Source organism: Thermochaetoides thermophila, assembly GCF_000221225.1.
Source record: "Thermochaetoides thermophila DSM 1495 unplaced genomic scaffold scf7180000011822, whole genome shotgun sequence".
Lineage (NCBI taxonomy): Eukaryota > Fungi > Ascomycota > Sordariomycetes > Sordariales > Chaetomiaceae > Thermochaetoides > Thermochaetoides thermophila.
Genome location: NW_006383038.1, coordinates 1,564,540 through 1,577,975, shown reverse-complemented (window position 1 = coordinate 1,577,975; position 13,436 = coordinate 1,564,540). Strand labels below are relative to the sequence as shown.

The 13,436-nt window shown below is 52.1% G+C and overlaps 4 protein-coding genes across 4 annotated transcripts; 2 read left to right on the top strand and 2 right to left on the bottom strand.

Annotated features, from left to right (window-relative positions):
- Positions 1-409: 409 nt before the first annotated feature.
- Positions 410-4,496, bottom strand: CTHT_0068660 (lipoxygenase-like protein; the record flags this gene model as incomplete). Its single annotated transcript, XM_006697090.1, has 5 exons — positions 410-2,315; positions 2,374-2,721; positions 3,078-3,173; positions 3,504-4,061; positions 4,123-4,496. The coding sequence occupies 5 exons, from the start codon at positions 4,494-4,496 to the stop codon at positions 410-412; spliced, it is 3,282 nt and encodes a 1,093-aa protein (XP_006697153.1).
- Positions 4,497-5,327: 831 nt separating this feature from the next.
- On the bottom strand, positions 5,328-6,670 carry CTHT_0068650 (uncharacterized protein; the record flags this gene model as incomplete). Its single annotated transcript, XM_006697089.1, has 2 exons — positions 5,328-6,287; positions 6,344-6,670. 2 exons carry the CDS (start codon positions 6,668-6,670, stop codon positions 5,328-5,330), a joined length of 1,287 nt encoding a protein of 428 aa, XP_006697152.1.
- A 1,994-nt stretch (positions 6,671-8,664) lies between these two features.
- CTHT_0068640 (uncharacterized protein) lies at positions 8,665-9,885 on the top strand (the record flags this gene model as incomplete). Its single annotated transcript, XM_006697088.1, has 1 exon — positions 8,665-9,885. One exon carries the CDS (start codon positions 8,665-8,667, stop codon positions 9,883-9,885), a length of 1,221 nt encoding a protein of 406 aa, XP_006697151.1.
- A 947-nt stretch (positions 9,886-10,832) lies between these two features.
- Positions 10,833-12,552, top strand: CTHT_0068630 (uncharacterized protein; the record flags this gene model as incomplete). Its single annotated transcript, XM_006697087.1, has 4 exons — positions 10,833-11,021; positions 11,099-11,176; positions 11,242-12,087; positions 12,148-12,552. The coding sequence occupies 4 exons, from the start codon at positions 10,833-10,835 to the stop codon at positions 12,550-12,552; spliced, it is 1,518 nt and encodes a 505-aa protein (XP_006697150.1).
- Positions 12,553-13,436: the final 884 nt, after the last annotated feature.

The window sequence follows — 13,436 nt, the reverse complement described above, 5'->3', positions numbered from 1 at the left end:
GACATCGTGGCAAGATCGCTGCGCATCACTACGGGGAAGGAAGGTGAGGATACTTTACACAGTAGACAAGGAGTTTGGCATAAGGAAGCATGGTTTGGCGTTTGGTAATCAGATACATTTACTCATACCCTGGAGCAATATGACATGATTTATGACCGTTGAAGGGAGTTGGGGCTACTTCACTTAAGGTCTGTTAAGGGGGATGGTAGCAAAAATTATGAATTTTTGTCCACAACATATAATATCAGCGAAAACTCTTAGAGCAGTTAGGTACTATCACTCCAATATTATCGATGGAACAAGTGTCAATTGTATTGTCGTGCAAGATTCTCCACCAGTTCGCCATTTCCACGATTAAGCTTATCCACGCCCATACCTGCACACCCTCATCCTTCAACCCACCAGCTACCTAGATAAGGATTGACACAGCCGTCAATCCCGGGTCCAGCACCAAGTACGGCACGCTTCCCTTATCCATTGCAGTACTATTACGGTAAACGATCTTCTGTAGCTCTCTTAGTTCCTTGTACAGACGTTCGCTTGCCCGCTGCCTGACCAAAGCCTCATCCCTCTGCTGATTGGCCTCTTCCCCATGCCGTCTAAGAGCATCTCGACACATGCGCCATTCGCTTGCTGCATAGTTCAGCAGGCTTCTCTCCGGTTCAACTCGGAAGCTTAGCAACCATGGTACTTGGGCTGCTAGGAGCCACATGCGCTGTCGGTTGATGGGTAGGGCAGCAACGAGGTCTCGCTCGGTGTAATTGCGGAGTTGGTCGAGAGTCTGTGGGGGCCGGGAGCACAGCGCCGGCGGTTTAGCAGCAACGAACATGTGATAAAAGTTCTGAAGGTAATTGACGGCAGTGTGGAATGGCGAAGCTATGTGGATGCACATGGTGACTGCGTCGACAAGGGCGGTGAGCTCCCCAATTTCGGGGAACGTAGGGATAGAGGCGGCGGTACGAATCTCCGCAACCCAGGATTGAATGCATCCATCCTCTGCTACAGCTTTATCTGTTGGGTAGAAATGGGAGAGAACGGTGTGCACGTATGTCCGCAATGTGTTCCAGAAGGCGAGTATATCCTTGGCGTAAGGGTAGTTTTTATATCGAATGTCGGCATTAAGCGCATCCAGTGTGTTTGGGAATCCACGGCGGGCAAGGTCGTTGGGAATGTAGCTGCCGACGAAGTCATAGGTGTCGTAGGCGTGGTGAAGAAACTTATAACATTGATCAGGGGTGAGACCAACGAGATCTGCAATAACCTGGGGTACCAGAGTTGCGCGCGCCGCAGCATTCAGAGAGAGAGTCTTATACCAATGAGGATACAAAATGCGGTAGACCGGGTGGTCCATAGGCAATGTTCGGTTGGTAGCCACGATGATAGCCTCCTCAACAAAGTGAGAGAGGGTAAGATGTACAGCAAGTTCGTGACGCATCCAGTCCGTGACTTGGGCGCAAGTTTTGGCGTACCTCCAAGGCCAGTCCTCCTTTTCGTTGCGAGTTGAGTCGGACGGAGTCATCCTCTTATTGAAGATGGTAACTGAGTTCGCCATAGACCCCTTGTAGTCAATACAAATAGCTACAGGATGCAGCTTGCCATCCCTGTGCATTTGAAACAGACTCACCGAGCCGACGGCCCAATTTTCTCCTGAACCAGGTGGCTTATAGTGAAGGTCAGCTGTTGGATTCCCTGTACCTGCAGCTTCACGGAAGTAACTCCCATCCTGAATGAACAGTGACGATGGATCAGCTTTGTCAAGAGCGGTAATCCATTTCGTATAGTTGCCAGCTTTAGCAGCTTCCCTGAACTTAGCAATCCACTGTGGACTGGCCAAAGCAATCGTGGTTGGATTGGTCCCGGTAAACTGCTGCTCAGCAAAACGTCTATCACTGTACCAGTCATCCAACATGCCGATGTTCCCACCACCCATGATATCGGTTCCAATTTTGCGATGGTATTTGTTGTAGTCGACAACATCTTGGATGGTGATGCCCTTTTCAGGCTGTCCTCCAAAGGCTAAAGCCCGTGCTTTCTCAAACAACCAGTTCTTCGTACGGCCATGTATTCCATCTTCGTCAGGGGTTAGCCTTTTGAGAAGGATTTGGGTTTCTGCCAAACCAATCGGGTTGAAGATCCTGAGTAGGCTCACTCGCTCATCATCCGGGATGTACTTAAGATGAGGAGGATACTGTGCGATGGACCCGTCGGGGTTCTTCGGGTAAGAAGAGAACTGATACAGTTCACGCTGCTCTTCCAGGGTACGGTACTTTGGCAATGTCGGTTCAATGCCCAAAACATCGAATAAAGATGCAAATCTGAAGGGTGTAAGCAGATTGAATGTCAAGGGATCCATGAACGGAGACGCAGACTCACGTCTGTTCAATGCGAGAATATGCCTGCGTAAGGGCAAGTTGGGTACCCAAGTAACTTCCCTCCACAATCCGGGCCTCAGGTAGTTGCACGCGGGATGGGTTATGGGGATCGATAATGGCATAAAGCTTTGCACGCAAGAGCTCCATGTCGAACACCCCCGGGTCGAAGGATGTAAGTAGAGCGTCCCGGATGTCCTCGGGGGCAATGTCAGCGAAATACTCCTTTTCGTCTTTGTGTCGGAGAATCGACCGCATGGTAGGGAAGTTCGCAAGAAGCTTGCTTGGTGGTGTTGGCAGGTTTGGATCTAGTACGGCCTTATCTGAGAAGGACCGTATGGCTGTTCGCACTCTGTTGAGCCACGACATTTTGATGCCCAGCTACTGTCGAAGAATCGTTCTGCGCATTTGGACTGCCCGGGACTCAAACGACGTGTTTGAGGAGGGCTACTCACTATGTTGATTATAAAGGATCAAATGGCTGGAGTAAGTTGCACAACGCCGTCCATGAAAGCAACAGGTGTCAGTGCCTAAGCGCAGGCACTCTCTCAATCCTCGTCTACCACAAGACTTGTTTTCGTTATTCCTGACCGCGGCTAAAGCGAGAGTTCGGAGTGGCCGGCATGTCGTGTCTTGCGCCCTCGATGATGATGCTGCTGGAAGGCTGTGCTGCAGAACGCTGACCAAGAATTACTTGTGCTGACTGACAGGGGTAAGGTTTCTGAGTCGAGGTCATTGGACCGCGCAGACAAAGCCACCATGCGAACTGAGCTCGGCAAAGGCACGCTGAGGTTTTGTGCCCATCTGTTGGGGGGGGGGGGTAACATGGGGATATTGAATGGGTTTATCATAAGCCTAATTCGAGAGAGTTGGCGGTTATGCAACAAATCAGGCTCGCGTGCATCAATCTACCCGGGCAAACCGAGAGTTTTCCAAACAGGACTTGGAGAAGTCCGACTGATACGAATTAGGACGTCAGCCTCTGAAAGTTGGCGGGCAGAAGTCCAATAAAGGCACTGGGCTTCAACTATTGGCAGCTGTGTTACGGATTACCATCTGCAAGATTGGGGCGCTGTGAGAAGCTCTGTGAGGAATCCTAAGATCGACAACCGGGAACGCCGAATCACCTATCACCTAGGACCGAACATGCCAAGCAAATGTGGCAGAACAGCAGCGGCAGGTCCTCGGGGCTCTTGACCGGGCATTTCATCTATCCATGATATTCGATACTGGCAGCGCGGTTCTTGTTTTCTCAGCCATTCGATTTGCTGAAGACCGAGGAATGGGGCGAGAGAGGAATGCATCAAGACTTCGCAGACTTCCAAATTTCTGGGGCGTGTCATCGGGCCTAGATAGAGCTCCTGCATCTCCGCAGGTGATGGTGCGTGGTGATCCATACATGAGTACCATGGGACAATAAGGGCAATCCGGAGTTTGGTAAGAGAGGGCATTTCTGCAAGAGCATCCCAGAAGTCCTCGTAGCTTTCGCGACCACGTAGATGCGGCACCATGCTGGCATGGTTTCTGTCATAGGAACAGACCCATTCAATGTCGAGCGATTTGATGAGTGGCCAGTGCTTAGGCATCTTGGCCTGGAGACTCCGAATGTCATCAACGGGAAGCCTCTTGTTGCCGGTATTGCTGATGAAGAAGCAGTTGCTTTGGTAGAGGATGGGAATGCTTTCCATAAGACTTTGGGCATTACTTAGCTGAGAGCAATACTTGGCATAACCAGACTGCATTGAGGACTTACGCTCTCCGACACGTAAACATGAAGGCAACATCGAGGACGCGGTGACGGGCGGAGCTGAGACAGAAGTGAGGACGGGAAACAAGACGACGAAGAGGTGTCGATACGGGCTCTTCACACAAGCCATGACGCCAGCGGCGCATATTTCCGACCTTGTCTGAGCGAGTAGGATGAGGCATGAATGCCAAATGCACTCGACGTTCTCCGAAGAGCTCGGACAGAATAATGAAACGGAGCTCAGCTGGAAGCTTTCCAAAGATGGGAGAAGCGAGCTGTTGGTTCACCTGAGGAGCGGCCGTGATTGACGCCTGAGCCGGACAGCGTGGTTTGGACTGGCTTTGCTGGCAATATGCTTGAGAAGAAATTGACAGCGTCATGCTTGCCAAAAGCGTATAGCCGTGTGCTGTGCCTGTTTGGTATTTGACTGGTTTTGCACGTCGTAAATGAGCCGCGGTCAACGACAACTGTGTATTATTTCATGCCTTTATAGCTGTCCAGCGTTTTGCTTCCTTATATATATATATATGGAAAAAGTCAGGTCAAGCTCTTGGAATCGCCCGGGCTCTGAAGTCGCCAGATCCACTCAACTGGCCAGGGACAGCGCCGAGAAGGAAAGGCAGTGGGGTCAACTCCACATCAACTTCAGGTTCTGCTTGTGGGGTCTTACAGTGTGGTGCAAAGAGCAACACACCCCGCTAAGTCAGGACCGTTCTACTGATCGAGGGACCTATGGCGGGGGATAGGGGGAGGGGAAGGGGGGTGGGTGCTAAGCTGTCCTGGTTGTGCACGCTGCATAGATGACCAACGTACGGAAGCATGGATTCTTGTGCGACTGGGAGAAGCACCCGATGTTTGTTTTTTTTCATTGTTTTTCTCCCTTCCTCGCCTTTCTGTTTTAACCTACTGTGATACCCACCAAGGTGGAATAACAGCAGAGGTGCTGTCTCTGGTAGCTGGTCGTCGACACAGACCCTGGGACCAGTTAAGCTTTGATCATTGATATACATGCCTATGAGACAAGCCAACAGTCCAACCACATGTCTACCATAGTAGACACCCGACACCTGCTAACAATCGACACGAAGCAGCCGATACGATCAGACATCTGCCTTCTTACACACTGGAAGATATTAGCTTGGCCGGCTCAGACAGGTATGTACACAATGAACAACCGAGCAAGCACCATGCTCAGTCCTCACGTTTTACCTTTACAGATCGACCTTGACAGCAATCACATTCTTGGATAGGAATCCTGTCGCAAACAGCCACGCTTTCCGACTGCCCCCATTCGGCTCGCTAGCTGGATCAATCGCCACCAACACGGCTGCACTGGCTGACCGTAACCTGGCACCATCGTCATCCAAGAGCACCCGCTTTTCCCAACCACCACCTTCCTCGGGTCGCTTCGGCCTTAAATACGTCACCATCACAGGGTCCTTGGCATTCGGGTCCCGCATGGTATGAAGTAGGTCTGCCGCCCGTGACACACCTGCCTCCAAGAAGCCACTCCTGTCGTCAACCGCACTGGCATAGGGATCCGCAAAGTAGCTCGGGTTATCGGCAATGTGGTCGATCTCAATTGCCTCGACGACCGTGAGATTACCCGTGGATGGGTCAGAGGGCACTTGGGCGATGTTCAGAACACCGCTGGTGCAGCTAGAAATGAGGATCTCGTCCTCTGTGCGGCCGTGCCCTATGCCGTTGGTATTGTGCAGACCAGCTAGGGCAATTCGAGCGGTGACGCCAGCGTCTGCACTTGGTGCTTTCAGGGAGTCAAGCTGGATGTGTACAATGTCTGACCAGTCTGATTTGATGTACATATCCTCGATCGTGCGCATGATGCCATGCTCGCGGTAGAAGTGGTCGTTGGTCACGTAGAGAGATGTTGGAGAGAGAGCAACAACATCGTTAGGCGTCCGGATAAGCGGGTGCCAGATCGAGCGCAGATGCTTGACGGATGAAGTGCCAATGATATGATAAAAGACTTCAAGCTGCGAGCGCGCAGAGGGCCCTTTTGCACCGGAAGCTTGCACCTCGGGAACATGGTTGACTGCAAAGATGTACACGGCTTCTCCCTCGGGACGGTCTTTGTCCGGAATCACGTCAATGCCGTGGGTGATGAAAGGCCCATTGAAGTTGTCGAACTTGAGGCGCTGAGACTTCATGGTCTGGTACGGCTTGTTAGTCCCGTCCTTCCCCAACGGTGAGATTTGGAATAATTTACCTTGGGGTCAATCACATGGATGGAGCCGAGACCCTTGCTGCCGACCTCAGGGTCGTCGAAGTTGGCCAGAGGAGGGAACCATTTGTGCCTGCCTTCGAGGTTGTCTTCGCAGGCAGTGAAAAGCGTCCCGCTAGGGGCATGATAATGGAGGTCCTCGCAATGGGTCGTATCTGGGATGGCTTGGAGTGTCTCGTCTGTTGTTGTTGTGCCCTCGGGGTATCGCCGAAAGAGCCCAAACACTGTGATGGTCCGGCTCACGAAGGGAGCGATGCTGTAGATGGCCCAGGAGAGCAGCGCTCCGAAGAGCGATAAAGTTAGCCACTTCATCGTATTTTACTTGAGTACGAGAGACAGTGAGACCAAAGACAGAGCTCCCCTCGCTGCCTTGGGAAAGACCCTAAGGGTCGAGATTCAAGATTGTGGCTAAAAGCCTCAATCAGGAACTGTAGTCATGAACTCATGGGATGCGGGACATATGGTGCTTATTACAGAATGCCTCGGCTTCCAGACTACCTAGCCAGGTAATGTAGGTAGGTGCTAGGTCAGGTAGGTACACTAGGCAGGCGTGGATGCTCTTGCGGTGGGCCATCCGGTCCCAAACCTATGGCAGATGTTGAGGAGAGGAACCAGTTCCCGCCGCCGGGACAACACGCCGTTCTGGGCTGGTGGGCCCATGTGGCATGCATTTGCGGGCACTGGCGGTCCTGGCCCGGATCTGTTGGACAAAGTCACCAAGCAGCCACCAACCATTGTTGTGAGATGCTGACACTAGCTGCGTTCTGTTGTTAGTGGCTCCATTCTGTCCGATGCTGAGCATGTCATGCAACAATGAACCGTGAATTGGTGTGGAGAAAGAGCGCTCAGCGCAGACACTGATCACCCCGGTGCCATCAATTTTGCTACGCAAACAGCCATGTGCCCACCCTTGCCTACTGGGGAACCATCGAAGTATAACCGTTTGTTTCGTTATTAGCAGTACAGTTCAAGGGTTACCTGATAAAAGGAGAGCAGCACCTCTAGATCGCAGTGCCGGTCCCGAGGCCCGGTCGGCATCCGTCTCCCATTAACATTGCCCGCATTCACATCCTCCGCTCGAGTCCCAAGTACCGGTCGGGGTCCACCTGTGTAAGAACCAAAGGTCATTAAAATTCCGAATTGCCAGTCGACGCCCGGGAGGGGATAAGTGTCAGCATCCAAATGCCGGCAACAAATTCCTGGTTTCACGGTCTTACAGCTAAGTACACCGGGACTCTAGGCCCGGTTGCAGTCCTGAAGTAGGTGGCCTGGCGAGGGAGGGATCTGGTCTCCTTGGCTGTTGACGTGCATCGCCCTTTTAATCAACATGACCAAGATTGACGGGTATCAACAGTTCTCGGAGACCAACCCTCTTACTAGGATTCGCTTTTGCTTCAAAAAGCTAGCTGAGAAGCTTCGGCCCACCTCACTCTAATAAGGCGGTAGTACATACCTATCATTTAGGAACAGTCGCCGCAGCAGGTGGATACCGTCGACAGCACTTTGATTGAGTTACAGTCAATCCGAGTCATGAAGGCATGCAGAAGCGAATCGCTGGCAGGGCATTATGCGTGGCAAGTGGGCCTGTCTGGCATACTATCTAGCACACCCTGCTAAGGACCGTACCTACGCCGGCAAATCACCTATGTACAGGGAGGAAGGAAGCAAGAACTCGAATCAAGATGGAAAGGATCAGACAGATCTACAGGACAGCCCAGATGGCGATGCCAATAATTCCAAAGAGTTGCAGGCAGTATGCCGGATGTGAGACTTGGCGGACAGCGTGGGCATGAGTTTGTTCGTCAGTAGTATGGGAGAACACTGGAACATCGCCTTGACTGGCGGTGATTACAAGTGCTGTACTTCATTCCTCCGGCTGTTGGTTCTGGAGTTCCGAGTCTGATGAAGTATCAGTACCTACATACTTGATTGGGATTTGGATCTGGGTTCGAGGTGTGCTAAGCAGGTTAGTAGTTGAGCTGGGACGTTTGGGCAGCAAGGCATGATGAGATCGCGTCTGATGTTAGGATGCGTACCATGCCCCGATCCAATGTGATCGTCATCATTATATACCAGCATCGGCCTGCTGCGGGGGCCGGTTCCTCGCAGTAAATGGATAAGATCCAAGTGAACATGGTGCTTGCAGTTGGAAAGCTACCACGTGCCTTGGGCAGTCGACGAGCGCTTTAAAAAGGGGCGCAATATTTCTGCAAAGTTGCAGCAGCTACCTGTAGCAACATCAGGCAACACGAACGAATCCCCGCTGTTCCAGACTTGTGCAAGTCGGGGCGTTGCGATTATCCATTATGGCCTACCAGAACTTCACCGACGTCATCGCTTCTGAGATAGAGGCTCGGCTCCCCGAGATCTCGGCTCTGAACAAGCATATCCACGCCAACCCAGAGCTCGCATACGAGGAACACAAAGCCCACGATGCATTCGTGTCAACTCTAACGGCTCTTGGGTTCAAGGTGACCCCACATGCCTACGGCATCCCGACCTCATTTGTGGCCGAGTTTGGGTCAGGTGGGCGCCTTATCACCTTCAACGCCGAGTATGATGCCCTGCCTGAAATTGGACACGCTTGCGGCCACAACCTGATCGCATCCTCCTCGCTTGCGGCATTCCTGGGTGTGGCCGCGGCGCTCAAGGTATCTGGGCTCCCGGGCCGTGTGCGTCTTCTGGGCACACCGGCTGAAGAAGGCGGCGGCGGAAAGCTAAAGCTTATTGCTGCCGGCGCGTACAAGGGCTGTGCGGCCAGCCTGATGGTGCACCCCGGCCCGGGACACAAAATCCCGGAACCTATACGTGGTGTCGCCTGTGTGCGCATGCTCGCCAACGTCAAGAATAAAGTACACTTCCGTGGGCGCGAGGCCCACGCAGCCATCGCCCCTTGGGAGGGTGTCAACGCGCTGGATGCGGTATGTCTGTCATACAACGCGATCGCGATGCTGCGGCAACAGATACGTCCCGATGAGCGCATCCATGGAGTGTTCAGGTCGGCGGGCGACCGTCCCAACGTCACGCCCGCTGACTGCACGGTCGAATACTACGTGCGCAGCGGAACACGTGCGCGCGCCAACGCCCTGTGGGAGAGGGTGCGGAAATGCTTCGAGGGGGCGGCAATAGCGACTGGCTGCCAGATGGAGGTAGAGCCGCTGAACTCGTATGCTGACCTGCGGCCGAGCAGGGCGCTGTGCGAGGAGTACGTCAAGGCGATGCCGAAGGGGACGGTGATCATGGACGAGCCGGGCGACTTCCTGGCGGGAAGCACGGACATGGGGAATGTTTGCTACGAGTGTCCTGGCTTCCATGCTGCCTTTGCCCTTCGGACCAAGCCGGGCGAAGCTAATCATACCAAAGGGTTCACGGCTGCTGCGGGAACCGAGGAGTCTTTTCAGGCGGCCATGGAGTGCGCAAAGGGCATGGCGGTGGTCGGTTTGAAGGTGTTGACGGATGATGTGTTTGCGGAGAAGGTGCAGAAAGAGTGGAACGAAGACATGAAGCTGGCGGCAGAGAGTAAATAAACAAAGAGCCGTTCGGCTTAACGGTTGTCAGCTCCGGCAAGGTTAGGGTTTTTTGTATCATTCGCTCATAGGACCTAAAAACAATATGTATTATCCTACCATCACCCGTTCCCCACCACAATATATCTAGACAAGCAATCACATGCATCTTGTTCCCCCATGGTTGTGGATTGCATCTCGATTTGATTTATCGTCTTTTGTCCAATATCTTTCTTGCTGGTTTTCCTTTGCTTCTCTTCTCACATTCTGCATCATATACAACCTGTACAAGGGACGTGGTTTGTACATGTAGTGGCTCCCTCCCTCAAGCCATCTACATCGACTGTGTATGTAGGCATCTGTTTTGACAATTTCATCTATGATATTGTTAAGAGGCAAACCTGTCGCCATATACTCGGTACGGGGGATGTGCTGTAGCAGCCAGTAGATGCTTCTGACTCGCGTGCCCACACACCAGGCAAGTGGATCTCTCGGCAGCCGCCATGCAAAAGATAAGGTTGTACTATTATGCCAATGTCTATTTTGCTAGCTCCTTGCCGGGTTCTGTGGCATTCTCTGGCTCTCTTGGGGTGAGCATTCGTGCCAAGGAGCTAACAGATAGACTGGACATATCCTTGTACTTGCCTATCGAAATTTTACACAGTGCGCACTGTGCAGATTACTTGTGAGAACCGCATTTCGCTGTCGGCACGAATCTTCGACCCGAGATGACCGAAGTCCCTTCTTGTTCCCTCAGGTTTGACAGTACTCAAAACCTTTGCTAACGTCCGGGCTCAACAAGACGTATCTCACAGCAGGCATCTGCTTGTGCGGCTGCTTCAACAGCACTGGTGTCCTGCCTCTACCTCTGCTGTCGTCCCGGCCAAAAGCCAGTGCCGCGCCTGTTGTTTCGCACCGGCTGCTTTGCGTCGCACCTTTTCGGGAGCCTGCCGGACAACTCTGAAACGATGCCCCCCTCGATGGCGGACCAACAGCGCGGCTACTCGCCGCGGCCGCCTTTTGGCAGACATCTTCAACTTTCCCCGACAGTAGCGACGATAGCACTGGCAGTCTCTTTTGCACCGATGACGCTAGCACACGGAGGACATCACGAAGACAAGATCCCGGAGGGGCAGACCATCTCTCCAGACCCCATCGTACGTAGTCAACAGCCTAAGAAGTGCTGGATCCGGATTTTTCAAGCGTGAGGAGGACATCGCTGACATGGCTACAGGATGCCACGCTATGGGTTCACATCTTTCTGCAAGGCTTTGCCTTCGGGATACTCTTCCCGTTGGGCATGGTGCTGGGGGTAAGTACATGTGAGCGACAGGTCCCATTCGGGCACACCGGATTGACGGGCTTTCCTGTCTTTAGATCATTAAAAATCGCTGGCATGTCCCATTGCAAGTTCTAGCAACAACAATATCTCTTCTCGGCTATGCCCTCGGCCATCTTCACAGCGGCCGACAGTTCCATCCTAAGAATGTACATGCGATGGCTGCAAACCCCCTTTTCCTCCTTATGACCGGACAGGTAGTGCTCGGCGCATACTTGAAGCTTCACCTCGAAAAGGGCATCCACGGTCGCATTCGTCCGTTCATTCGACTACTTCACAGCATCAATGGCAAAGCCTTCCCCATATATGCTTGGGTACAGATGGTATTCGGTGGAATCACGGCATTAGGATTCTGCCAGGGAGACCACCTGGGCCAGTGCCTGGCACACTTTATTATGGGCGGCGCTTTCATTGCCTACGGTGTGATCCTGACTATCATGCTGCTGGTCGGCCAACTTTGGCTCCGTCGCACAGGTCGCAGCCAGGAGTTTTTCGACAGTGCTGTTATCGCCGCCTGGGGCTGTGTCAATACCTTCACAGAACATCGTTGGGGTACTGAGTGGGTCAAGAATGATTGGCAGCATACAACGATGGGCATTATCTGGTGGAGTGCCGGTCTTGTTGGCATTTGGTTGAGTCGTGGCAGAGACGGTGCCCCAAGACGCAACTTCATTCCCGGTTTCGTCATCTTGATTACCGGTTGGGCCATGTCTGCTCATCCGCAGGAACTCATGATCAGCGCCGAAACCCACAAGATGTTTGGTTACACCCTTATGGGTGCCGGTTTGGCACGCATTGTTGAAATTGCCTTTATTCTGAAGGACAAGGCTAGTCTGTCCGAAGATCCGACTGAGATCAGCAGTTTCCAGTATATTCCTGTATTTGTAAGCTTCCTGGTATCATCTGATCCCTTGCCAGCTCGTCATCTAACATCCTTTTCACAGCTCCTCTATGCTGCCGGTTTCCTGTTTATGGGCGCAACGGAAGAGCAGATGGCACTTGTTTCTGGCTCAGGTATCGATCATGTCGCCTACACCCTCATCCTCTACAGCTTGGCCTCGCTACTGTTTCTCTTTGTCATGGCTCTTATTCACATCTATGACCGTGCGGTTAATCCGAATCCGAAACACAAGTCAATCGCACTTGGTAATGGACGTGTTCCCAGTGGTGCCGAAGATGTTCGCATCCGTGACGCCAATGAGTTCGAGTTAGATGGCTTAGTTAGTGACGATGAGGATGAGGAGTCTGCTGCTCGGCGAAAGCTCCTTCGTGATGACGGCACAGAAATTGAGGCACCTCTCGGCAGCGCCAGCACACTTGGCGGAAATAGCCAGCGAGTTGTCTCATGACAACTACATTTACGGAGCATTTTTGGACTCTCCTCAAGCTGGGCGTACAGTCCATAGTGGATGTTGTTGGACATGGGGTGTGGCTCAGTTTGTAGCAGCCATTTGCACCCATCTTGCATCATTGCGTGCGGCCTTTTGGAGTTATTGCTATTTCAACCGGAAAGGGATAATGACAGTACTATTACACAATGAATCCAACACATAAACAAGTCGGCTTGTCTAAATCGAAGTGCTTTCACATGTTGAAGTCAGATTGGTGTAGGCTCGGACGGAAGCCTATATATCGAGCTAGCTTAGAAGCGCTCCCTCCGCTGATTCACTGAAGATTATGGTTTCAATTGACTGACTAACGACGGTTATATACAACGTTCTAGTCTTCGGTACGTGCATAGGTTCTTAATACGCCCTTCTTGCAAGTTATGCAGCCAAAGACAGTGTCCCACATACACCGCATTTAACTGGTAGCTAACGGTTGAAGATAGCTAGATCGTCATTTCAAGTGTAAATACCAGAGAGGTCTCTACCTATTCTACATATGCAATGGCAACACCAAATCTAATACCATATCGACCCTGGTCACCTAGCAGCAGCGAATCTCTAATAGGCGAAAGTGTGCTGCCCGATTGACTGATATGGGTGTCTTTTATCACAACTATTCGGTATTAAATACCTATACCAGTTGTACGTTCCTCCTGCTCTTCGCCCCTTGATGATTTGTAGCACTATGGTTTTGATAAATTACTTGAGGGGACGGTCGTCTGAAGAGTCTCCAGACATCTATCCCTGTGGCTTAGGTCTAGACCATGCCTGTTTTACAAGTTGATCCTCAAGATGTCTAAAAGAAAAAGTCTTGTTGCTGACACGTCCCGTCTCCGCTGGTGATG